The sequence below is a fragment of the Sapajus apella genome, unplaced genomic scaffold (genome assembly GCF_009761245.1).
Source record: "Sapajus apella isolate SASKATOON/1434 unplaced genomic scaffold, GSC_monkey_1.0 scaffold35, whole genome shotgun sequence".
In the NCBI taxonomy this organism is placed as follows: Eukaryota; Metazoa; Chordata; class Mammalia; order Primates; family Cebidae; genus Sapajus; species Sapajus apella.
The window spans coordinates 6,078,031-6,104,136 of record NW_022436975.1 but is presented as its reverse complement, the minus strand read 5'-3'; the positions used below and the strand labels follow the sequence as shown (position 1 = coordinate 6,104,136).

Sequence of the window (26,106 nt, the reverse complement as noted above, 5' to 3'; positions counted from 1 at the left end):
TTTTGTATTTTTAGTAGAGACGGGGTTTCACCATGTTGACCAGGATGGTCTTGATCTCTTGACCTCGTGATCCACCCGCCTCGGCCTCCCACAGTGCTGGGATTACAGGCGTGAGCCACCGCGCCCGGCCTCTGTATTCTATCTCTATACTTCCCCCCCTTTTTTTTAGGGTCACACTGTGTTGCCCACACTGGAGTGCAGTGGCTATTTACAGGTACAGTCATCCCGCCACAGCCTAATCCCCTGCGTTGGAGCAATCCTCCTGCCTCAACCTCCCAAGCAGCAGGGACTACAGGTGTGTGCCAGTTCTCTATAATTTTGACTACTCTAAGTACCATGTAAGTGGAATCATACAATATCTGTCCTTTTGTGTCTGGCTTATTTCGTTCAGCATAATGACCTGAAGTTTCAACCATTTTTGTAGCATGTGTCAGAATTTAAGAGTTGGGATTTTCCAGAGAAGAGATATTTTAGAAGTGACAGTAGACAGCAGAGATACCCACTTTACTTCTAAGCCCTGCAGTGGCAGAATTTTTGTGGGAAATTACCATGGCCATACGGCAGTGTTCTCAAAGACTAGCCAGATCTCAGTAAGAAATCAAACAGAAAAGGACATTAAGAGACAAGTATGGGCCGGGTGCAGTGGCTCACACCTGTAATCCCAGCACTTTGGGAGGCTGAAGCAGGGCGGATTACCTGAAGTCAGGAGTTCAAGACCAGCCTGGCCAACATGGTGAAACCCCATCTCTACTAAAAATACAAAAACTAGCCAGGCGTGGTGGTGCACACCTGTAATCCCAGCTGCTGCTCTGGAGGCTGAGGCAGGAGAATCACTTGAACGTGCGAGGCAGAGGTTGCAGTGAGCCAGGATCGCACCACTGCACTCCAGCCTGGGCAACAGAGCAAGACTCCATCTCAAAAAAAAAAAAAGAAAAAAGAAAGAGAGACAAGTATGAAGGCCAGGGCATACAGGGCATACTGCTGCTGGCAGACCAAGGCCCAGAGAGCACAGCGGGATGCTGTGAGGGGCGTGGAGAGGTGTCCCACGAAGCCAGGTCAGGATGCGAGCAGCCCTGCTGTGACTGGGGACAGAGGCCCGAATGGGAATATCGGGTTGACCTGGAGGAGTCCTCTGAGTCCTGGGCTGGCCTTCCAGGCCACAGCTGCTCCCTACAGAACACTCGCTGGCAACAGGGCACCGGGCCACGTGTCCAGAAGCCCAGTGCGACAGCGGGAAGAGAGCATGGGGTATCCAGTCAGAGGCGCCCTGCCATCCTGACCTCTGCCTCTTGTGAGGCCCGGACCAAATTACTTCACCTTCCTAAGCCTCCACCTCCTCACGTGTATAACATCAGCTGCCTTGAGACTTGTTAAGACGATTAAATGAGAGAATATATGTCAAAGGTCTCTGAAACCCAGGCGCCACTCTGGTGCCCGTTCTTCGTCAAAATTTAGTACCTACTGATACAGTATTTTATATATTGATATTTTTCAGTTACATTTCTTGTTATAGAAACTTATTGATATTTAATGTAAAAATAGGATGAGTAATATGGAAAGATCTTACAGGGGTTTAAAGATTGTAAACAAAGCTGGGTGCCGTGGCTCACACCTGTAGTCTCAGCACTTTGGGAGGCTAAGGCAGGTGGATTGCTTAAGTCCAGGAGTTCAGGACCAGCTTAGGCAATATAGTGAGACCCTGTCTCTTAAAAATATAAAAATCAGCCAGGCATGGTGACGTGCACCTGTAGTTCCACCTACTCGGGAGGCTGCGGTGGGAGGACAGTCTGAGCCCAGGAGGTTAAGGCTGCAGAGCTATGATTACACCAATGCATTCTAACCTAGGGGGAAAAAAAAGACTGCAAACAAATTAGTCCAGTACCTTTGTGTCTCTATTTAGCAGGGACTGAAATAGCAGGGACCCCGTTTACCCACCTCAGACATTTGGCACCTTGACCATTCACAAACCTAGAAGTAGCCCAGCGTGCCTCCAGGGATACACAAGCAATGACAAAAGTAACTGGGCAAAGCTGAGAACGGAAAGACTAGAGAACAGGCATGTAAATCTGCCAGTTCACCAGGCAGAGCACCTTCGCATGAATGTCAGGGAGGCACCAGGAAGCCTGCTGAGGGCAGTGAGTGGTGAAGGGTCTGGCTGGGTCCTCACACTTCCCTTGCTGGGCTTTCTGATTGGAGCCTGAAGCCACCTCCCTAGGCCTTGCTTTCCTTCTCTGTGAACCGGAGGCAAAATGACCACCAAGTTTTTCTTCTCCTTTTAACATGCCACGGTTACCTGCCACTACATGGCTGAGCCGTGCAAACAGGATGCTGAGTGAGAGACGCCAGCTAGAGGGGGGCCATGTGTCAAATGAATCCATCTATATGAAATGCTCAAAACAGGCAAATCTGTGGAGACAGAAGGTAGCTCAGCGGCCGCCTGGGGCTGCTGGAGGAAGGGACTTGGTGGTTGACAGCTAAGAGGTACTGTGTTTCTTCTTGGAGTGATGAAAATATTCTAAAATGAATTGCAGTGATGGTTACATATCTCTATTAATGTATGTCATAAAACAGTTTTTAAATGCCGGTGTTTTAATTTACCTTAAAGGCAGCACAGTGGATTGAGTGCCAAAAAAGTATAGAAGTGCAGGTTGTGAGTTCTGTCGCTACCTTGTTCACCTGACATAAGTCAGTTACCTGCTCTGGGCTGCTATTGGCTGAGTCATTTTCCTTTCTATTCCATAAAGTCATGCTTCTGTGACTTAAACCTGAGACACATGAGAAAAGGAAGGAACAAATACCCAAGAAAGAGAATAGAGAGAGAAAAAAGGCAGTGGGCATGCTGGTGGCAAACGCGGGTACACAGGCACTGTGGTACCAGAAGGACAGACACCGGAGCATCGCATGGCATCGTGCGGCGTGGTCAGTGCAGGGGCCAGCTGCCTGACTTCCGGAGGAAATGCTATTGATACATCACAGCTGGGAACAACATGAAGTTCCTAACAGCAGAAATTTTAATATGTATTTGAACAAAAAATGCACCGTAAAAAAACTTTCCCTGACCATCGTGCTACGGTGTGAAATGCAAATGAACGTGCCAGTCACATTACATAGCATTTCAGTGTTTTCCTTTATAGGCATAGGTCAATACAAAGATCAGAAATGCAAGCTCCTTCCTTGGTTAAAAGCACCCACAGTGCTCTTTCGCCTAGAGAATTATTGTATTTATAGTCTTTTCAACATTCACCAGGTAAAAAAGTGGGTTCCCATGGTGCATCTGGAAAAACAGACATGCATCTTAACTAATTACAGTTCAGGTTTTATTTAATAGAGAAGACAATAAATATGAGCAATCAATGCCACATGAGCTCTTACTGTATTCAATCTCATACATATTTCATTTCTCTCTCTGGTTTTGAAATCTAAGTAATCTAGAGCCCACGGGGTATCATGTGCTATGCATACTTCAATATAACCCTAAAAAATGGGAACTGACATTTGATATGAATTTAAATCCTCCACAGATCCATACTTCCATTAAAGTGCAACAAGATTATTATATGGAAGTAATGTTGAAGGCAACGGAGCGTTAGGAGGAGGCCAGTTTCTTCTTTGGTTCTGATGTGATGGAAGGAACACAGCCTCCCAAAGGGAAAAGAAAAACACTCCTTCTCTGCTCCCTAATGGTCACACTTACTTCTAGGTACACTCTGAGTACCCTCGATACCAGGACAAGGGTCTGGGTAACATCTGATGTCCTCTGAAGGTGATGCACTTTCCTCATCTAGAACATTCTCCAAATTAACTGTGCAGAAGGGAAATGCAACCTCATCATCGTCATCATCACCCCTCCTCAGGTCGGGCAGGGAATTATAGCCAGGGGGAGGCAGAGCAGTAGCTCCCGCTGGTGCAAGGCAAGGGGGTGGGATCCAGCCCCACAGCCATCAAGGAGGTATTCCAGCCCTGCTGAGGAACAGAGCTCCCCAGGCATGGCCTGGAGTGGGCACTCAAGCTCTTTCAGCAAGCAGAAGGCTGCTGTAGTAATTGTGGCACCTGTTGCCTTTGCAGTGTGTGCCCAACATGCCTTGCACCTGTCAGCCACTCTGTATACTTTGGCCTGACCTATCGAGCTTTAGAAATAACGTCCTTTGCATAACTAAAAGTGAGCCAATTGTGCAGACATTGTGTCTCTCTGATGTGATGCAACAGGAATTTATTTGAGCCTTTAGGTCTAACATCTAATTTGCAGAAATTTAGGGAATACAGGAACAAGTTAGCAACTGAAGGAAGCAGCAAATGAATTCAATGTGGGACAATGGGTGGAGCAGCAGGGCCGGTTTCTCCAAGTTCGCGTATGAAAAAGAAGATGGATGATAGGAAGAGAAGGAAAGAGACTAATGAGAAAGAAATGTGATATAGTTACATATTAGATGATGCTAACTGCCTGCTGTTAATTTTGTTGGGTCTGACAAATGTATTGTGGTTATGATCTGGGTATTATAAAGTACACTTATTAAAAGATTAGCTTCCTTAAAAGAACATTCATTTTTATTTGAACTGTCTTTAATGAGTAACATTTCTGTTGATGCTTCCTACCACTGCCCCTAAATTATTAGCCGGAACTGAGGAAACTCTTATGGACAGGGCATCCTAGTTTGACCACAAGTGAGAGCAGGCCCTTACCCAGTGCTGCAGGAATCCACCTGCAGTTGGCTCCAGTCTGCCAGGGCAGCCCTAACACATTCTGCTTGTGCTGAGCACAAATCTTAACAGACATTAGGCCTGAATGAATATTTGCTGAAGATCTTCGTCTCCATCAATTACAGCAGATGGGTTATGAAATGTGTTAACGTACATGCAAATTCAGGATAAAAATGTACAAAAGATATGTTTATAAGTAACTAGCTTTCTCTACTTCTTACAGGAATGTCTGGGCAAATTTTCTCTCTACATTTCTTTTTTCACAAATTCCACTTACGCCCATAGAAAATTCCCCACGGTCCCCCGTGGACAGTAGCATTGGGTCCTCAAACTTTGTCTTGTGTCCATTATTAGAATATTTTATCCTGGGATGATTCTCCTATGATAATGATATGAAATAGCAAGCTCCCATTCTATTTAAAGCTTTCAAGCTGTAAGTAATTTGAAATCTCTGAAAGCCATCTGAGCTCTCTTAGCTGCGAAACCTTTGTGCATATTATTTCCCTGTGGTCCTTCTTCATTAGGCCTTTTGGGGCTTGTTAATTGCCACTAAGTTTTCCTGTTAATATGAAAATGCTGAATGTTCAAATAGTGGATACCCAAAGGAATCTTAAAGTTGGGTCCTTTGGTTTTATTTCCTATAGGATATTGCCTTTAATTGGATTTTTGGTCTGTCTTATGACATTTTTTTAAAGAGTGGGCTGTTTCTGTAAGAAATAAAATTGCTATTGCTTGAATTTCATATTTACTTTCATACAGATTGTTTCTTACAAAAACCTAGTAATACCCCACACCTACTTTCATGCTATAGTCCAGACGTAGACAAACATTTTCAGTGAGGGATCAGAGCATGTATACTGTACGCTTTGGTCTGCCTGTATTGGCGCGTGGTCTGTCTGTAACTATTCAACTCTGCCTCTAAAGCACAAAGGCAGCTTCAAACATCAAACAAATGAGCATGGCTGTGCTCCAATCAATCTTTATGAAAGCTGAAATCTGAATTCTATAAAATTTTTATGTGTCACAAAATATTCTTCTCCTTTTTCTCTTTTACTTTTTTTTTTTTTTTTTTTTTTTTTGAGATAGCGTCTCCTTCCGTTGCAGAGGCTGAAGTGTAGTGGTGCAGTCCACAGCTCACTGCAGCCTCAACCTCCTGGCTCAAGCGATCCTCCCTCATCAGCCTCTTGAGTAGCTGGGACTAAGGCTCATGCAACCACACTTGGCTAATTTTTAATTTTTGTGTAGAGGCAGGGTCTTGCTTTGTGGCCCAGGCTGGTTTCAAACTCCTAGTCTCACTTTGGCCTCCCAAAGTGCTGGGATTACAGGGATGAGCCACCGTGCCTGGCCTTATTCTTTTGACTTTTTCTCCTAACAGTTAAAAAATGTAAAAACCATTTTTGGCCAGGCATGGTGGCTCACACCTGTAATCCCAGCACTTTGGGAGGCCGAGGCAGGCAGATCATTTCAGGTCAGGGTTTGAGACAACTCTTACCAACATGGTGAAACCCCATTTCTACTAAAAATACAAAAAAATTAACAGGGCATGGTGGCGGGCACCTGTAGTCCCAGCTACTCAGGAGGCTGACGCAAAAGAATTGCTTGAACCCAGGAGATGGAGGTTGTAATAAGCCAAGATCCTGCCACTGCACTCCAGCCTGGGTGACAGAACGAGACTCTGTCTCAAAATAAAATGAAAGAAAGAAAGAAAGAAAGAAAGAGGGAAGAAAGATAGGAAGAAAGAAAGAAAGGAAGGAAGGAAGGAGGGAGGGAGGGAGGGAGGGAAGGAAGGAAGGAAGGAAGGAAAAAAAGAAAAATTATTTTTAGTGTTCAGAGCATACAAAAGCAGGCAGAGTGCTGGAGGTGGCCCTGTGCCTTGTTTGCTGACTGCTGTCATAAACAGAAACTCTTCATAGACTGTTTATGGATAATTGAGAAAAGGAAGCGTAGATTCTATAGTAGTAACAGCCTATGGATTATGCTCGAGAGATTCCCACCATAACTTCATGATCACTTAGTACATGACTACAGTACAGCAAGCTGCACATCATCAGAGCCTAATGAATCCACACTCCTGCCTCTAGCCCAGGCCATTCCCTGGCTGCCATACACACAGATCCAACCAGCTGCCTAGCACCACAGCTGGAATTCTCCTGGACATCTCTAGGGTCTAACATGGAATCCTGCATCTCCCCCTCCAGACCCTCTGTTTCTCCTCCTGTCTTCTCCATGGCCACACATGGTGCCACCATCCACCCACAACAAGGAGTCACCTTGACTCCTCGCGCGTCCAGGTCTTCTGCGCGTCACTCATTAGCAAGCTCACTGCGTCTCCAGGACTCACACCAGGCCTGCACTGCCTCCCCGCTGCTTCTCCTAGGCTGGCAGCCCCCTCTCTCCTCTGGATGGCTACAATTAGTCCCATATGGACTACCTTCCCTCTCCCCCAACAGCTCTCTGCTATAGTAGCAGAGTTGAGTAGTTGCAATAAAAAGCACATGGCCCGCAAAGCCTAAAATATTTACTAACTGTTTTAAAATAGAATCTAGATCCAGTCAATCCCCTCCCGTGAGCTTTAATGGCAAATGCTGACACTGGAATAAATCCAAGCTCAATCACAGCCTAAGCAGTGCATGATGTCCCCCTGTGTTTCCACGAGCAAATGTATCACATCTTACATTTAATATTTGCAACGATTTTGTGGAGATTTTTTGAGATCCCATTTATCAATGGGGGAAACTCAGCCTCCAGGGGGTTGTCCTAATGTGCCTGACATCTCAGCCCCAAAGAGACAGGAATCTAGATCTCGTGGCTGCAGGCACAGATGCATCTGTCACCCCACAGAACTGTGCTCCTCACACCACAGCTGTGGTGGCCAGAATTCGATAGATTTGGATTTTGTGTGTAGGCCCATCAGTGAAGACCTCTAGATTCCTTTTCCCAGAAGACCTGCTGTTGATTCGAATGGGCTAATAGAAACTCCAGCGCATAACTTTTACAGCCTTAGCATTCCCAAGACAGTTCCCTGGGCTCAGCTGACACAATGTTTTCGTCTGCAGTTCCTGGGATGTGTGTGTGGGTTTTAGTTTTCTACAGTTTGCACCAAAATATCTTCTGAATTTTAGATATCCCTCCCCCTAGGACTTAAGTGTCAAATAGTGGATACGCTGAACAAACAGATCTAAAACTGAAGAACTTTCAGACTTGAAATGATCAGTGGTTATGCACTTCAGACTCTGCAGAAAATCATAGCAATTTATAACCTTTCAGTGAGACAACATAAGGCAGTTGGATACACAGACCTAGGATGAAGACCCCGGTGCCAACATATTGGGTAAAAGGCTCATATAGGACCTATTTCAATTAAGAAAATATAAGCTATATGGGCCGGGCACGGTGGCTCATGCCTATAATCCCCGCACTTTGGGAGGCTGAAGTGGACAGATCACAAGGTCAAGAGATCAAGACCATCCTGGCCAACATGGTGAAACTGTCTCTACTAAAAAATACAAAAATTAGCATGGTGGCCAAAAATGGGCGTGGTGGCTTGCACCTGTAGTTTCAGCTACTTGGGAAGCTGAGACAGGAGAATTGCTTAAACTTGGGAGGCAGAGGTTGCAGTGAGTCAGGATCGTGCCACTGCACTCCAGCCTGGAAACAGAGCGAGATTCTGTCTCAAAAAAGAAGAAAGAAAGAAGAAAGAAAGAAAGGAAAGAAAGAAAGAAAGAAAGAAAGAAGAAAGAAAGAAAGAAGAAAGAAAGAAAAAGAAAGAAAGAAAGAAAGAAAGAAAGAAAGAAAGAAAGAAAGAAAATATAAGCTATATGTAGCCTCCTAATTATTAGAACAGATTTGATAGATTTTAGCAAATGTTTTCTCTATCTAAATCAGTATTTATAGTTTTCATGCCCTCGTGATTTTGAATATAGATCACTAGAAGATAAAGGAAAGAAATAAAGGCTATTTGGTTCATGACATGTGTTTAACATGCTCGTGCTCAGGGTATGTTTGCCTGTACTAGATTTTGCATACTTTTATTCTTTTCATGCTTTTTAGTACTCTTTCATCCTTTAAGCCAAATTTGTTCTACAGGGTCTGGTTATGATGCTGTGGTGTTTTTGTTAATAAGTACTTCATTTTGCCAAAAGAACAGCATGGCCTAACCAGTCACTCAAGGGGCCAGAGGCGACTTATGTGTTTGGCAAAAAACTTAGCTCTAGTGAGAATTAGACAAATTGCAGGTTGTTGCATAACTAGGTCCCATGGTAAGGAGAGCAGTCGTTCTTGGAATACGGATGTCAGAGCAGCGAAGCCGGCTGTCACTGCAGCTAGTTGTCACCGCAGTAAGGAAATAAAGGCTGAGATGGTAAGAGTGAGATGACAGGTGAGACTGAGGTAAGTCCAAGGCCTTGGGGACACACAAATCCAGCACCGTCCTCCTGGCCGAGGTCAGGAGAGTCCTGCTACTCTGCCTCCAGCTTATTATTTTCATCTCAGGCTTAGAGTAGAATCTGTTTCCATATATTAGTATAGTATTCTTTTTTCAGGAAGCAAATGCCATAGTCAAAATAAAAGAGCAACTTGGCAACAGGAAATTTAATATGAAAATTAATTATAGTGAAATCATTCATGTAGATAATGCTAAAATTATAGTCCCCACAGAGACTCTCCTCTGCAAAGGTCAGCCAGCTGTTCTTTCCAGAAAATACCGTTAGCCTTTTCTTAATTTTTTAAATATTGTTTTCTTATTGCCAATATCTTACAATAAGCCCTACTAGATATAACACGAAGTAGTTAAATGTGGATTTTACTGAGAGTGACTATTTTGAATGCAATTCTTTCTGCAACTAAATTTTTTCTGAATTCTTCAGTTTCAGGAGGTAATTTTTGGGGGTGTCTATAAGTGACAAAGATTAGGCCAAATATGAATTAATAAACTAATTAGTAATATTTTCCTGGATCTTAAGTCATGGTACAGGTTTTTTATATTAAAATTTTTTAAGAACATTGATCAGCTGGGCGTGGTGGCTCACGCCTGTAATCCAAGCACTTTGGAGGCCAAGGCAGGCGGATCACCTGAGGTCGGGAGCTCAAGACTAGCCTGACCAACATGGTGAAACCTGGTCTTTAAAAAATAATAATAATAATAATAATTAAAAATAAAAATAAAAAAATAAAAAAAGAACACTGTTCAAATGATGAAAATTTTATAAACTGTGCCAGATGGAAATATATCAAAATATAAATGTTTAAAATCAAATTATTCATGGTCGGAGGCTTAAAATAATGATAAATATTAGAGGAATATTGGTAAGAGGTACCACTTCCTGATATTCTCTTGAACACCACAGCTGTGCAAGAGAATAGCTCTGCCATACATGTCTTACTTTAAAACAAGTATTCTTATCACTACTATACACACATTCAGATTCAGAGGTTCACAAAACTAGTGATCAAAGTCAAAATTTGAGCCCAGTTCTCTTTCATTCCAATGCTCATGCTTTCTATAGTACACAACTGCAATTGGAAGCATAAAGAGTTGCAAAAATTATACTTCTTTCCTTTCCAATGTTTCCAAACTTACAAAACATGTATTACATTTTACACACAAAAATGGCGAATTTTAAAATACACACTTGCTGAATTGCATTGGAAACAAACGATATAAAATAAAGACAACAATGGAATCCACAGAAACTTAATTCAAAAAATATGTCAATAGGTCAGGGAAAATTACTATTTTATTTTATTTTATTTTATTTTATTTTTTGAGACAGAGTCCTGCTCTGTCACCCAGGCTGGAGTGCAGTGGTGTGATCTCAGCTTACTGCAATCTCCGCCTCCCAGGTTCAAGTGATTCTCCTGTCTCAGCCTCCTTAGTAGCTGAGACTACAGGCACACGCCACCATGCCCGGCTAATATTTTTGTATTTTTAGTAGAGATGGGGTTTTGCTATATTAGCCAGGCTGGGCTCGAAATCCTGACCTCAAGTGATCCACCAGCCTTGGCCTCCCAAAGTGCTGGGATTACAGACGTGAGCCACCACACCTGGTCCAAATCACGATTCTTATGCAACAACTTAAAAACCCCAGATAAATAAGTGAAATTACATTTTTAAAGTCATCAGAGAACTGTGAAAGCAAAAAGATTACATTAATTAAAATTTCTGAATAAGAGAGCACTTCCAAGCTGAGCAGTCACCAGCTGTTTTTCTTTCTGAGGAGCTTTGCTGACCATTAGCACAAGCTGAGGTTATGAAGGGACTCTTTTCTCATGTGGGAGAACAAGTCCCCTTCAGTAACAAGGACTTCCTCGAATAGATGGCTGGCTCCCTCAAGATATTTACCAAATGTGGAGGCCACATGGGGAAGGTGGAGGCAAAGGGCAAACCTAAAACCTCTGAAGGCAAGACTGAGTCTTCCATTCTTTTGAGACCTAGGAGATGGAAGTCCACCAGGCTCTCATTCCAGAACCCAGGAGAAAATTCTCAAGGAACAAGAAAGAACTGGGGATAAGCTAAATCTTATTAAAACTGCAGTCACGGCTGGGCGCAGTGGCTCACGCCTGTAATTCCAGCACTTTGGGAGGCCGAGGCAGGCAGACCACCAGAGGTCAGGAGTTTCAGACCAGCCTGGCCAACATGGTGAAACCCCATCTCTACTAAAAATACAAAAATGACCCGGGTGTGGTTGTGGGTGCCAGTGGGTGCCGGTAATCCCAGCTACTCAGGAGGATGAGGCAGGAGAATCGTTTGAACCTGGGAGGTGAAGGTTGCAGTGAGCTGAGATTGCGACATTGCATTCCAGACTGGGTGACAAGAATGAAACTCTGTCTCAAAAAAAAAGACAAAAAACTGCAATCACTAGCCTGGGTAACATAGTGAGGCCCATCTCTACAAAAAAAAATTTTTTAAATGGCCAGGTGAATTGGCATGTGCCTATAATCCCAGTCACTCAGGAGGCTAAAGTGGGAAGACTGCTTGAGCCCACAAGTTCTAGGCTATAATGGTGTCATTGTACTCCATTCTGGGGGTGACAGAGGGGGATTCCATGTCAAAACAAAAAAACCCAAACAACTGTAACCAGACCTGACCCATTCTAATACCTGCTGGCCTAAAGTGATCAGCTCTTCAGTCCTTCATCCTTAGACAGGAAATCCCTCCAAGGAGATTCTATCCTTGCTGGTGGAAGAAATTACTGGAATCTACAAAGTTTCTTTATATACAATATCTACACATAATAAAAATTACTAGATATGTGAAGAGAGATTAAAATGTGTTGAATAAAAAATAGATATAGGCACACAGATGATCTCATTGGATTTAGTAGACAAGAATTAGACTAAATTGATGGAATGATAGGAAATTGAATCAGATAATTTAAGTGTATTAAAATTAATCAAACTGGCATACTACATTTAGCAGAAAGGAAGTTTTGAAATGAACAACTCACTAGATGGTTTGACAGAAGACTTAGGCACAGAGGAAGACAGCTTAATTAACTAAAACACAGGTCAACAGAAAATATTCAAATTGAAGCAGAGAGAGATGAGAAATGAACAAAACAGATCAGACAACAAGAGACATAAAGGAAAAAGTGTAACATATGTATGATTTGAGTCCCAGAAAACCAGACAAAGACATATTTGAAGAGATATTGAGTGAAAATTTTCCAAACTTGATGAAAGACATCAATCCACAGATACAAGAAGCTCAGTTAACCCAAAGCAGAATAAATAAAATGAAAACCACATATAGGCACATTATATTCACTGTGGTAAGTTAAAAACAAAGAGAAAAGCTTTAAAGAGCCAGAGGATAAAGACATGCTACCTTCAAAGAAGTCTAACTTTTCAACAGAAACTATGGAAGTCAAAAGATAATGGAATGAGAGTATACAGGTAGTCCAGACTGAAAGAAGAGATTTTCAGTGTGCGCCTGCACATGCATACACACACACACAGTTTTGACAGATGGCCTGTATCCAGACTATATAAAGAACTCCTACAGGTCAATGATAACAATAATAACAGATCAATGGCACAATAGAAAAATGGTCCAAACAGAAATTCAAGACCAGCCTGGTCAACATAGCAAAACCCTGTCTCTACCCCCTCCCACATCCAAAATAAAAAAATTAGCTGAATGTGGTGGTGCACACCTGCAGCCTCAGCATCACAGCTAATTGTGCCACTGCATTCCAGCCTGGGCAACAGTGAGACCCTGTCTCAAAAAAGAGAAAAAAAAAAGAGGGAGAAAGAAAAAGAAAAAGAAAAATGGCCCAAAGGCTAGTAGAGGCATTTTAAATAGAAAATATACAAATTACTTGACCCAAAAACATATAAGAAGATGCTTAACATCATTAGTAACCAGGAGAATACAAATTCAAACCACGACGAGATACCGCTACACAGCCACCAGGATGACTAAAGTTAAATGGGCAAACAATACTAAGTACTGGTGAGGATGTGAAGCAATACACACTTTTCTGGTAGGGATGGTTAGAAAATGATTTAGACTATGAAACAGTTTGGCAGTATCTACTAAAGCTAAACATATACTGGACTTATTACCCAACAATTTTTATCCTGGGCATATACCCAAAGGAAATAAGTTCATCAAAAGACATGTGAGAATGTTCATATTAGCATTATTCATAACAGCTTCACACTGGCAACAACTAAAATGTCTTTAGTAGTGGAATGGATAAATACACTGCAGTGTATTCACACAAAGGCACGCTGCACAGCATTAGAAACAATACATACAACAACAAATGAATCTCAAAAACATAATGCAGAGCTAAAGAACCAGATGCAAGGATTACATGCTGTAGAATGCTAGACGAAGTTCAAAAGCAGGCACAATTGGTATATGGTGAAAGAAGTTATAAACGTGGTTACCAGTGGGAGTACTGAAAGGAAGGAAGTGAAATGGGCTCTTTGGGGGGCCCAGGGGGCCTGAAAATATCCTATATCTTGATCTAGAGCTGTGGTGAGTGATTTTGTCCCCAGGGGGACACCTGGCTATGTCTAGACACATTTTTGGTCATCGCATCCAGGGAGGGGTGCTACTGGACCACCCAGTGGGCGGAGATCAGGGATGCTGTTAAACAGCCTACGGCGCAATGCGCAGCCCCCCTCAATAAGGAGTTATTTATCCCCAAATCTCCACAGTGCTCAGGTGAGAAACCCTGATCTAAATGGTGGTTCTCTGGGGGTACATTTACATAAAGTTTATTAAACTGTACTCTTAAGATGTGTAAGCTTTACTGTAAGTTATAACTCAAGTAAACAAAGTTAAAAGCTGTCATAAACCTCACAAAAATACCAAATAGCTCCTCACTGAAACCTAACAAACACGTAGATATAGAAACTTTGTTTCAGTTTTAGAAATACTCTAATTTATTAAAAAGTGCTAACAACCTAAATTTGCCGGGATTGTCGTAAATCGGAAAGAATTAAACCCCTTTATGTGAAGTCCCCCTTAAATGCAAACAAATATCTATACCTTTCTTTATGGCAAGAGATGCATAAATTATATCTGGGTGATCACGAGAATTAAACATTTGTAGAAACCAATAAATGTACGTGGAAGACGCCATACATCTAAGATTCTTTTGGAGTCATCAAAAGATAGAGAAAAGTATTTTTTTCTCTATCAATAGAGAAATACTTTTCTCTGTTGATCTTTTTTTTTTTTTTTGTGAGACAGAGTCTCATTCTGTCACCAGGCGCCAGGCTGGAGTGTAGTGGCGTGACCTCGGCTCACTGGCAACCTCCACCTCCCAGGTTCAAGCAATTCTCCTGCCTCAGCCTCCTGAGTAGCTGGGACTACAGGTGCGTGCCACCACACCCAGCTAATTTTTTTGTATTTTTAGTAGAGACGGGGTTTCACCATGTTGGTCAGGATGGTCTCGAACTCTTGACCTCGTGATCCACTCGCCTCAGCCTCCCAAAGTGCTGGGATTACAGGCGTGAGCCACTGCGCCTGGCCTTTTCTTTTTTTTAAAGTCAGGGTCTCACTCTGTTGCCCAGGCTGGGGGGCAGAGGCAAGATCATGGCTCACTGCCACCTCAATGTCCCCAGGCTCAGGTGATCCTTCAGCCTCAGCCTCCCAAGTAGCTAGGATGATAGGGTGCACCGCTGCACCCAGCTGATTTTTTGCATTTTTTGATAGAGACAGGGTTTCACTATGTTGTCCAGGCTGGTCTGGAATTCCTGGGCTCAAGTGATCCACCCACCTTGGCCTCCTAAAGTGTGGGAATTACAGGCATAAGCCACCACGCCTGGCCACATACACTTTTTAACAGTAGTCTAATCTGGGTTCTAAGGATAATGACTTCCTGCCACTAATTATCAACATGACTTTGATATAAATTAAGAAATCGATGGGTGTGTGCTCTTGGGCTGCTCTCTGGCCAGCACCCTCTCCTGGGTCAACGCTCCTGTGTCCACAGTCTAACCCATCTCTTCATTTCCCTCACCCTCAAGTGGAGCCTCCACCAAAATGCAGATTTTTGCAAAAACTCTTACAAGGAAGATCATCACCCTGGACGTTGAACCCTCGGATACAACAGGAAATGTAAAGGCCAATACCCAGGGTAAGGAGGGAATTCCTCCTGATCAGCAAAGACAAGCAACTGGGAGATAGATGTACCTTCTCTGACTACAACATTCAAAAGAAATATGCTCTTTTTATCTTGTGTTGAGACTTCATGGTAGTTCTAAAAATAGGAAGAAATCTTATACGACTCCCAGGAAGAATAAGCATAAGAGAAAGAAACTGAAGCCCGTGTCCTGAAATACTGTAAGATGGATGGGAATGGTAGAATTAGTGGCCTTGGACACAAGTGCCCTTCAGACGAATGTGGTACTGGAGTTTTTATGGACAGCCACTTTGATAGACATTATTGTGGCTAATGTTGTCTGACTATTGCTTCAACAAACCAGAAGACAAGAAATTGTGTATACTAGTCCTTTAAATCTCATTATCACCCCACCCTGAGACATAAAAGTTCATTATAAGGGTGAGGTAAGCGGCAGGCTGCATAATTCTTTCTACTGTTGCACAAATGCAACAGCTGTATAAGTGTTGATTCTAGCCAGTCAGCCTTAAAAGGGTTAAAGTGCCTGGCGTTTTCAGCCTTAGAGCAGGCGTACAAACTTGTGCTCTAGCCTTGAGCAATCACAATTCAGTCGGCTTCAGAGGGGCACAAATGTAGACAAACCAGATAGCAGGGCGTTCTCCACTACCTCACTGTTAAATGGAGGTGCACAGTGTACAACCCAGCACCTCAGGAAGCCAAACTAGCAGGTAACTTTGCATGAGATGCCTTTGCCTCAAACTCAAATTCTCATATGAAAAGGATGTTACACTTTAGAGTAAAATGAATGTGCACCTAGAAATTGAGCATTCCCAAATCAGAAAGGCTAACTGGCTTTAATAACTATTGAAATAACTCATGTAAAATATCACTACTAGGCAACAGGGCATATTACTCATATTTCACAAGTGATTCCCCACGCAATTAGCTAGACTCTAATCAGCTGGATTAGAATCAAGGTAATCTACTCCGTGAATTCATAATCATATAACATTACCTTGAGCACTCAGCCACATAAAACTTGATTGTGAATGGCCTCTCCAAGAGCCCATTCAATTGTACTATGTACTGACTCACTCCATGCAGCGTCCTAACTCTTGAGCTAGCTGAGCAAGGTAACATTCAGGGACCATCTCAGATTGTGCCGGGTAGTCAGTGACTCACCCTTATTGTACTAAATGCTAAGCTCTGACTCAGAGTGAACCCTATTAGTTGCTGACTGACACTGTACTTGTTTGTGAGTCACCTGGTGGTGCACTGAAAACCAATCTGAAATATTCCCAACTGGACAGTGATTCACATTATAATCATATTGGGATTGACTTGACACATGTGATTTCAAAACTAAGTTCTGCCAAACTGGCTTGGGAGCATGTTAGAAAGTAACTCCCTTCTTAACACCCTGTCCTTCTGTTTAAGAACATGTAGTAAGCATCCCAAGATGCAAAATCAAGAGTAAGGCATTCATGCAAGAAGTTTCATGGGGGTCAAAAAAAAAAAAAAAAGAGCAAGATACTCAGTATCCAGTTCACACACTGGAGAAAACCACAGTTTCCTTTTTCAAGGATACAGGCATAATTCCTAGAAGTACCTTCCCTGGAAGACACAGAATCCCTATAAATAACTTTGAACGACCAGATGTTCACTAGAAAGGCTCTGCCATATAATTCTTAAACTGTTCATGTGAGGGCTGGACTTTTTTTTTTTTTTTTTATGGAGTCTTGCTCTGTCACCAGGCTGGAGTGCAGTGGCACGATCTCGGCTCACTGCAACCTCCGCCTCCTGGGTTCAAGCGATTCTTCTGCCTCAGCCTCCCGAGTAGCCGGGACCACAGGCATGTGCCACCACGCCCAGCTAATTTTTGTATTTTTAGTAGAGACAGTGTTTCACCATGTTGGTCAGGATAGTCTGGATCTCTTGACCTCGTGATCCGCCCACCTCGGCCTCCCAAAGTGCTGGGATGACAGGCGTGAGCCACCGCGCCTGGCTGAGGGCCGGACCTTTAAGCCACCATCTGCCTCTGTCCGTGGAAGGTGAATGTCATTAGATGGCCCCACGCAGAAACAGAACAGCAGGATTTCAGGAATTGATACTCAAGTGCCTGGAAGGAAACCAGTTACAGGCTACTGCATTAAAATAAAAAACCTTTTTTTCTCCTTTACTCTCGCTAGTCCATAAAATCTCCTTCTGTGTAATTTTGAGGGCCTTTCTAAAAGGCTTTCTTATAGGAAAGAACTTCAAAGCCATCAGGAAGGACATTTTAAGAATTCAAAAATAGCTCAAAAATGATTTCTAAACTGTTACAAGAGATTAATAGAATATGCAATCGAATGTCTACCCAAGTGGGGCCTAAAATGCTAATACTGGCTCTGACAGCGGCTTGATCTGTGACCTTACCTTACCTGAGGGGAGTCATGCGGTCATGTCTTATAACGTGAGGGACCAAGATAAAGCTGTGGGACAACAGTAGCCATGACATGACTGCCTGGTCTTTGTTGGGGCTAGAGATAGCACATGCTTGTACACTTTTTTTTTAATGTATACTTTCTGTCTGTTAACAGTTCACTAATCCGTAGTAAACAGGAAATTAGCAGTGTGTGTAAGCGCCCCAGGGAATGAGTCAGAGGTCCTCATTCTGTTTTGGCCCCTAATTAGCGGGAGATCTCTGGCCCAGACCCTTAACCTCTCTCAATGATTTCCTCATCTGTAAAATGAAGGAGGTGGAATAAGAAATCTGATTTTCATCATTCTGTATTTTTTATTTAAGGGGTGTTTCAGCTAAAACATTTACAGTCTCAGACAAGTTAGCACTTCAAGCTCGTAAGGTACATTTTCAGATTCTTGTAAGCTGGCTGTTCACCAGCCCTGGCAATATAGCCAGATCTTTTCTCTATAAAAAATGAAAAAAGTAGCCAGGTGCAGCTGCAGGCACCTGAAGTCTCAGCTACTCCTAAGGCTGAAGTGGGAGGATCCCTTGAATCTGGAAGTTCAAGGCTGCAGTGGGTCTCGGCCGTGCCGCTGTACTCCAGCCTGGCTGAGAGAGTGAAACCCAGTTTCAAAAAAAAAAAAAAAAAATTGGCCGTTTTTAAAATTTTGATGATGGACATGTGTTTCATTATGCATACTCTTTATAGTATACAAAAATATGCATTCTGTTCCTAATCTTATTTAAAGTTTGAAGTCTAGCCAATTATATCAATACAATAATAGTAATAACAGCTGTTGCTTGGTATGTACCAAGCAGTTATAAGAGCTCTATCTTGGCCGGGCGCGGTGGCTCACGCCTGTAATCCCAGCACTTTGGGAGGCCGAGGCGGGTGGATCACGAGGTCAAGAGATCGAGACCATCCTGGTCAACATGGTGAAACCCCGTCTCTACTAAAACTACAAAAAACATTAGCTGGGCATGGTGGCGCGTGCCTGTAATCCCAGCTACTCAGGAGGCTGAGGCAGGAGAATTGCCTGAACCCAGGAGGCGGAGGTTGCGGTGAGCCGAGATCGAGCCATTGCACTCTAGCCTGGGTAACAGGAGCGAAACTCCATCTCAAAAAAAAAAAAAAAAAAAGAGAGCTCTATGTTATTAGTATACTGAATACTGTCAGCTATTCTGTCAGAATACCATTAGGTAGGTACTCTTTCTTTTTTTTTTAAGACAGAATTTTGCTCTTGTTGCCAGTGGCTCAATCTTGGCTAACTGCAACCTCTGCCTCCCAGGTTCAAGCGACTCTCCTGCCTCAGCCTCCCGAGTACCTGAGATTACAGGCATCTGCCACCACGCCTGGCTAATTTTTGTATTATTAATAGACATGGGGTTTCACCATGTTGGACAGGCTGGTCTCGAACTCCTGACCTCAGGTGATCCACTCGCCTTGGCCTCCCAAACTGCTGAGATTACAGGCGTGAGCCACGGTGTCCAGCAGAGGTAGGTACTCTTATCATCCCCATTTCACAGATGATGAAACTAACTCCCAGAGAACATAACTAACTAGTCCAAGGTTATGCAGTTAGGCTGGGATCTGAACCCAGTTCCAGAGCTCAAGACTCTCACCGGTTAGACAGCACTGCCTCTCATATGCGTTACTAACATGTGATAAGATGTCACTTAATGAACAGAAGATAAACAGGATGAGGCCCAAAAGAAAATTAGGTTTTGACCAAAAAAATATTTTAACAAAAATAATAAATTGCAAACCATGGTTGTGCCAAAAAACTTACAGATGGTAATTTCACTAGAAATGCCCTTAAGTTTGGGGAGGAAGTCAGACCATTTTGTGAACTTGAACATTTGTGTAGTCAATTTCACTGTCTGGAGCCACTAGAAGTGAAATGAAACCAAGCCACGCCAGGGCCCTGTCACCCGTGTCGCAAGGAGGGTGGCTGGAGACTGATGCAGAATCCCCTTGCCCCCCACACTCCGGAGCAATGAGGAACCCACGTGCAGGCGCCCGATTCTGCTAGCCAGTGGGTGAGGGTTCTGACGGCACCGAGGGCACCGGGGCTGGGGTTGCGACACCAACCAGCCAGGAAACTGGAGAATGTGGGGAGGAACACCAGCCAGGAAACTGGGGGATGTGGGGAGGTCGACAAAGAGCGATAGGCTTTTGCCAAATTCTGAGACCGACAGGAATCGAGGAGATTTCCCCTCTAGCGCGCTCCACCTTCGGGACAAAATCCTGTCAACCTCGTTCCCTTCTCCAGCCTGTGCATTGTCGGTGGCCCGTGGGCAGCAGCTGCTTCCCCGGGATCCCCCTCTTCTGTCACCGAGCGCTCTGCACCGCCGCGTCCCTGTTGCTGGGGTTGCTCGCTGGCCCTGGCTGCTCGCCCGGGTTTTCCTTCGACGCAGTCAAGTCCAGGACGCTCAAGATGAACCTCAGTGCCCGCTCACCGCCTATTCCAAAGCGCCTTCGCCACTCACTCCCCCACAAGCGCAGAGGGAGCCGGGGAGGTCACGGGGCCTATAGACCCCCTCCCGGGGCCCACTCTCTCTCGCCCACCTCTCTAGCAGCTGGAGGGCCGCAGCGCCAGCAAACCTCTACCCAAAACGCCCACCCCACTCTCTGCGAGCAGCTTCTCTCAGGGCTCCTCCCCCACTCATTCCTCCACGGGAGCTGGGTGGGGGCATCGCGGCGCACAGAGCCGGGAAAGCCACCCCTGTCCCGGGGCGCCGCTTCCCTAGAGGGCCCTGGCCCGTCCGCTCCCCCAACACAGGAGGACAGCAGCGCACACAGACCCTCCCCTCCGACGCCCACCTCAGTCCCCCGCTGCATCCAGCACCTCCAATCCCCGCCCCCAGTCTCCCAGTCTCCCGCCCTCCGCCCTCCGCCCTCCGCCCTCCGCTTTACAGTCTCCGCAGTCCCGGCGCCCAGACTTGTTGCGACTTCCCAAGGCAGCTCCGAGAGTGCGGAAGATGAAGCCCCGGGGTTTGTTCCAGGAAAATCTCTGCGGCGCCCGCAGGTTAACCTCCTTGGCGCAGGCGAAGGGTGGAGGGCACTTTGTTCATTTGGTTTTAGAGAGCGCGAACAGAGGCCCCGAGTGAACGCCCACACCTTGTTGGCCCTCCAGGGTCCACGCGTGGGGCGCCCACTTCTCCACCCTGCCCCTCGGTACCCCCGCTTTGGTTGCACTTTTCCTAAAAGGAGGCGCTGCGATTCCGGGAGGGTTTCCTTTTCCTTCCCAGAGGCAATTAAACCTCCGGCCTCGGGCGCCCGGCCCCTTCCTTGCCCTCTCCCTATCCGGTGAGAACGCCGACGCTTCACCGCCTGGACTTTCCAACACACGCTTCGGGTGGTCAGTGCGATTTCTAGGGTCTAAAGTCTAGATTCCCGCGTCCTCCACGGACCCGAGGCCGCAAAGATGGAATCGCGACTGGATAGAATCGCGATGGACGCCCTGGCAGACCCGGGACAAATGGGTCCTGGTGGCGCGAAGCCCCTCTTCGGACGCGACACTCCCGCAAGCCCCACTCCCCCAAACTCGCACTAATGCTGCGGGCAGGAACCCCCGACTCGCACCCGTTCCCGCCCCGCAGCCACGGCGACAGCCCGAGGTCCCGACGAGCTGCACGCCCCTCCCAACCTCGGCCACTTCCCAGCGCGAAGCCTAAGGGCGAGCCCGATAGGAAGAAAGAGAGGTCGAGGAACCGGGATACTCACGAGCCCACCGTCCACCCCGCCAGCCGGAGGGGAAGCCCCGGCCGGCTCGCCTCCGTCCGCCGTGCGCATGCGTCCCGCGGGTGCCTTCTTGCTATTGCCGTGTCGCGGGCTGCCCTCTCCACGTCGGCGATCGCTCTCCGCGCCTTTCCCCTTCCTTCGGCTCGCGGTCTCGGCTCTAGCCCTCTACTCCCGGCCTCTTCCTCCCCTTGTTCTGCCTTCTCCCCGCCCCCTCACTCCCTTTACCCGGCCGGGCAGTCCCACGTCTCGCCTCCCTCCAGCGGCGGCGCACTCTACCAAGGCGGGGGCGAGGGGTACCCCCGAAGCCCCAAGCGCGGCGCGACTTCCGCCCCAGTCGCAGCCCCACTGCTCCAGTCTCGGATTAGCAAGTCCCAAGAGTGTGGATGCGAAGCCAGGCGCGCGTGGAGGGCGTCCGCGAAGCCCCCTGTGTCATCGCTTTCCCTCGGCGCGCGGGGGCCAAGCGCGACTCGAGTGTGCGGGACTGCGTGCTGGGACCTTGTGAATGAAGGGAGCGGGAGGGACGAGCGGGGGTGGGCGGCGAGCGCGGAGGGGGTGCTCGGTTCCCAGAGCTTCGCGTCGGTGGACTGCCCGCCTCTGGAGGGCAGCCCCCTGTATTCTCCTCGGCCCGGGGCGCCTCTCTGAGCTCTGTCCCCGCCCCACCCCGGCGCAACCTCCGCCTCCGGTCTTCCCGCCCGGGAAAGCGGCCCTCGCCCCCTCCGAGCCAGCTGGAGCGAGGAGGCCCCACCCGGCAACCGAGCTGGGGGTAAGGGGAGGAACTAACCCCTGACCCCGGATCTCGCTGAGACCCTCGGTAGTCGCCCTCCGCGCCCCCTTCTCCAGGGACTTCGGAATCCAGGGAGAGGAGTCGATCAGAGCGTGGCGGGGGAACCCAGCCGCCCTGGTCTCCGGACTCGCAGCACCGCGCTTCCCAGTAGCCCACGGCGTTCCCGGGGGAGTGGGACCCGTTGGGGCCGCGGGGGTAGTTCCCCGGAGACGGGAGGGCTAAACTGAAGCTGGAAACTGACCTGACACAAAAATAACATCACGTCATTTCCTCCCTTGCCTGCCGAGAGGGCAAAGGAGTGGGAGATCGAGCGCGGGGAGCCAGCGGAGGCGCGTCTGGGGGAGGCTTGGAGTAGGGAGAGGAGAGCGACACGTGGAGAGTTTGAAAAGCAGCCTCGGGGAAGAGCGAGGGCTCCCTCGTGTTTTCTTGGACTCTGGAAAACAAATGGCCCGGGAAAAAGTAGCTTGGAGTGCCTTCCTGCGGGGAGGGGCGGTGTCCCGGGAGCCGCCAGCGTCCCATCCTAGTACTTGCACAGCCATGCCCCGGCCTTCCCGACCTTGCCAGCCTCCCCGATACTGGCCCCGGCAAAACGGGTCAGTTGGGGTTAGGAAGAAGCGGGAGAGGCTGGTATCCTGGGGAGGCTGGGCGTGGGGCGTGGTGGAGACCATGGTACTTACCGGCCTAGGCGAGCTCTGCTCAGCGGTGGCGTCTTCTTTCCTGGGCTTGGTGACCGGACGGGCGGGCCTCAGCGGGCGACCCCCCGAGGGTAGGCCAGATAGTGCCAGAGCCGCCCCGAGCAGGAGCGAGAGGCGGCCTGGCAGTTCCTCGTGCCCCCGCGAGAGCCGGGCGGCCGGCAGGACGGGAAGCAGGGGGGAGAAGTCCGGGCGCCTCTGGGAAGCCTCGGGAGGGGGTCGCCGGAGAAGGTGAGAGAAGAGCCTTGCTAGGCTGGAAAGCGGGCTAGAAAGGAGGCCGAGCAGCTTCGGGACAGCGGGCGAGTCTGGGAGCTGTGCAGGCGTGAAGGGCTGGGGCGGGGAGAGAGAAACAAAACCAGCAGACTGTTACTGTGGTGTCTGGCCGCTTAGACGGGGCTCTGTACTACAGAATTTTGAGGCGTTACTTTGGGGGTGCAAGAGAAGGTCGGTGAAAGCAGAAGGAAGGGCCCATGGTTAGATTCTTTCCCCTTCCACTCCTGTTTTTCCTAACTCCGTGCTACTTCAAGTGTGGTCCGTGGGCCAGCAGCTTCGCCAACACCTCGGAGCGTGTTAGAAATAAAGACTCTTGAGCCCCACCCAGCCTACTGCATTGGAATCTGCATGGTAACATTCCTAGGGGACTCCTATGCGCGCTGAATGTGACATGCAGTATGCAGAAGGGTCTGTTCATATCTCTTGGTTCTTCAGAATTTGGATGAAAATCTTGGTTCACTTTTGCAACTGTTGCCCTTCCCCTCCCTTCTCTGGTCTTCCCTTGTTCCTCCTGTCCTTTCCGATCTCACTAAGTGTCCAGGGTTCTGCTTGCCAGAGGCACAGAGTTGGACTTGGCTGCTAGATTCTATTGAGATAGTTGTTTATGGGGGGTTCAGATAGTGGCTGAAGGTGGCCGACGGGCCCCAGACCCTCCACAGGCTGGTTGGAGGAAGGGACTGGCCAGTGTGGCTGTGGGTATGCTGCTGGACCAGGGGACACCAGGACTCCATGTTAGGGCCGCTACTACAGGTGAACCCTCTGCAGACCTCCTTTCCAAACTCCATGTGTCCTTGTTACTCTCGGGAACACCGGCCTTTCCACCTTCCACTTGTTGCTTAGGAGGCCTAAGCAAAGAGGTATTTTTTTCCCCTTGAAAAGTGGAGGGAAGCATTAGTTTAGAAGTCAGAAGCCCACTGTTCTAGACCCAACCTTGTCACTCACTTAGTGACTAACCTTGGGAATATCTCTTTATTTTTTGAGTTCATTATTAAAGGAGTTGAACTCAGTGGCTTTTTAAGTCACCTGACTCGTTCAGGCTCTCATCTTTGAGAAGCTTTCAATTTCTTGATACATTAACGTTTAGTGTAAATACAAACCGGAATCTGGCTCGGCCAATGCGAACACCCCCTCATGCCAAACAAAAAACAATTTAATCTGTCTGTGAAAAACAAGAGCGGTGGTAGCCAAAAAAAAAAAAAAAAAAAAAAAAAAAGGAAGAAGAAGAAAAAGAAGGTGGAGGCGGGAAGCAGCGAATAAAGTGCCGAGGTAGTGCCGCGCTGGAGGCGAGGGCGGGCGCTCTGGGCTGGGCGCGGGTCCCCGGGGCGCGGCGGCCGCTCTCCAGGGTCCTGAAGGCGGGAGCGGTCGCGGGCGGCCTTGTGGGCCTGGCGCGGTTCCCTCACTCCGCAGTCACCAGGCCCGGCCTGTTTTCTTTCGGCGGTGGAAATCTTGTGGGAAGCGATTGTCAGGAGAGAGGGAAGGAAACCTAGCAACCCATTCTCATTCATGAGGCCCTTTCTGGGAAGCCGCGAGTGCGGTGGCTGATTTGTCTTTCTGTCGTTTGTTTGCTCCCGGGTGAGTTGAACTCGGTTTGCATTTCCGAGTAAGTTCACACTGTTTCACTTCCCCTCATTACCTTTTCCTGGAGAATGGGGTCGTTCTCCTAGTATTCTCACTCTCCCCGTTCAGCTGCTCCCCTCCCCCGCTTTCTGGCAAGGTGCTTTTATTTTAGGGGCTGGAACTGGGAGCCGAGGAAGCTTCTGGAGAAGCGCCAACTGCTCGCTCGAGGGGGGGAAAGTGGGCGACTTGGAAATCGGCCTTGGCACCCAGGGAATGAGCTTCGGAGCGTTCGTCTCGCCTGGGAGGAGGGCAGGGGACGCGCTCCTCCGGCTGGAGCTTGGGGTGGAGGCCTCCGCGGGGCAGCTGGTCCTGGCCTGCAGCTGCGGGGGACTGCGGGCCCGCGGCCGAGTCTGCGTCCCTCTCCAGAGCTAGGGCCCTCGGCAAGGGGGGAACCTCGGTGGCCGTGGGCTCCCGGGCCAGAGGGACCCTACGCTAAGTCGAGAGAGGACCAGCCAGGTTCCCAGCGACCTAAAGCCAGACTGAGGCCACCCACGACCTTCCCGACCCCACGCAAGGGCTTGAACTAAGCCGAAATGCCGAAAGCGAGCGCTCAGCACTCTTCTGCGACGCACGCCCAACCTTGAGGAGCGCGAGCGAGCCCCAAAGGCCTCTCGTGGGTCCCAGAATCTGGCGTCTCCAGCTCATGTTTTCACATGGTTTTGTGAGAACGTGCGTACTCGTAACCTCGTTTCTCCCCTCGCCCCAGCCCTTCTTCCCAAGTCACTTGCACGCCCCTGCCCCTTCCTCCGGCACGCTTCATTAGGCATTTTTCTTCGGTCCTGTGCTTCAAGACAGAGACTCTTGTGAGGGAAGTCGTGGAAATGTTCAGACAGAATAAAAGTCCCAAACCTGATTCAAGAAAAACAAAACTCGGCTCCTTTGCTCAGTCACCACTTGCCGGCCCCATACTGGCCTCCGGATCAGCAGTCTGCTCGCCTACTGCTCTGTAGCCACCGCGAGCCTGGCGCGGGACCCAGCGGCTTCTCCAGTTAGGGGGGGGATGAGGGTGAATCAAGCAAGGTGTTGGGTGCTGGAATCCTTCCGCACTTCTGGCAAGGACAGAGCCGAAGAGTATCAGTGTAGCCATACAGTTCGATCTGAGGAAAGTTATCTGAGGAAAGACTTTCAGCTGCCCGCAGAGCTTGCACTTCAGAGAGCCTTGTCCTCCTTTTAGGCCAGATTCTATGTGTCAGTCTGAGGGTTTCAATAATATTAGTCACAAAATGGAATCATCAGGACTGTATTCCTGGAAGCACTGGTCCTTAGGGATCCAG

General features: G+C 47.5%; 1 protein-coding gene across 4 annotated transcripts in view; it reads right to left on the bottom strand.

Moving 5' to 3' along the window:
• RGS20 (regulator of G protein signaling 20) overlaps positions 1-26,106 on the bottom strand; it is a 101,518-nt gene that overhangs the window by 48,864 nt on the left and 26,548 nt on the right. Inside the window, exon 2 of one of the 4 annotated variants that reach the window (XM_032296084.1) lies at positions 22,928-23,272. In XM_032296084.1, the coding sequence (XP_032151975.1) occupies positions 22,928-23,272 (345 nt within the window). Of the gene's footprint in view, positions 1-21,448; positions 21,958-22,247; positions 22,522-22,927; positions 23,273-26,106 lie in introns of those variants that run through there. The other 3 variants (XM_032296086.1, XM_032296085.1, XM_032296088.1) reach the window with 3 other exon arrangements.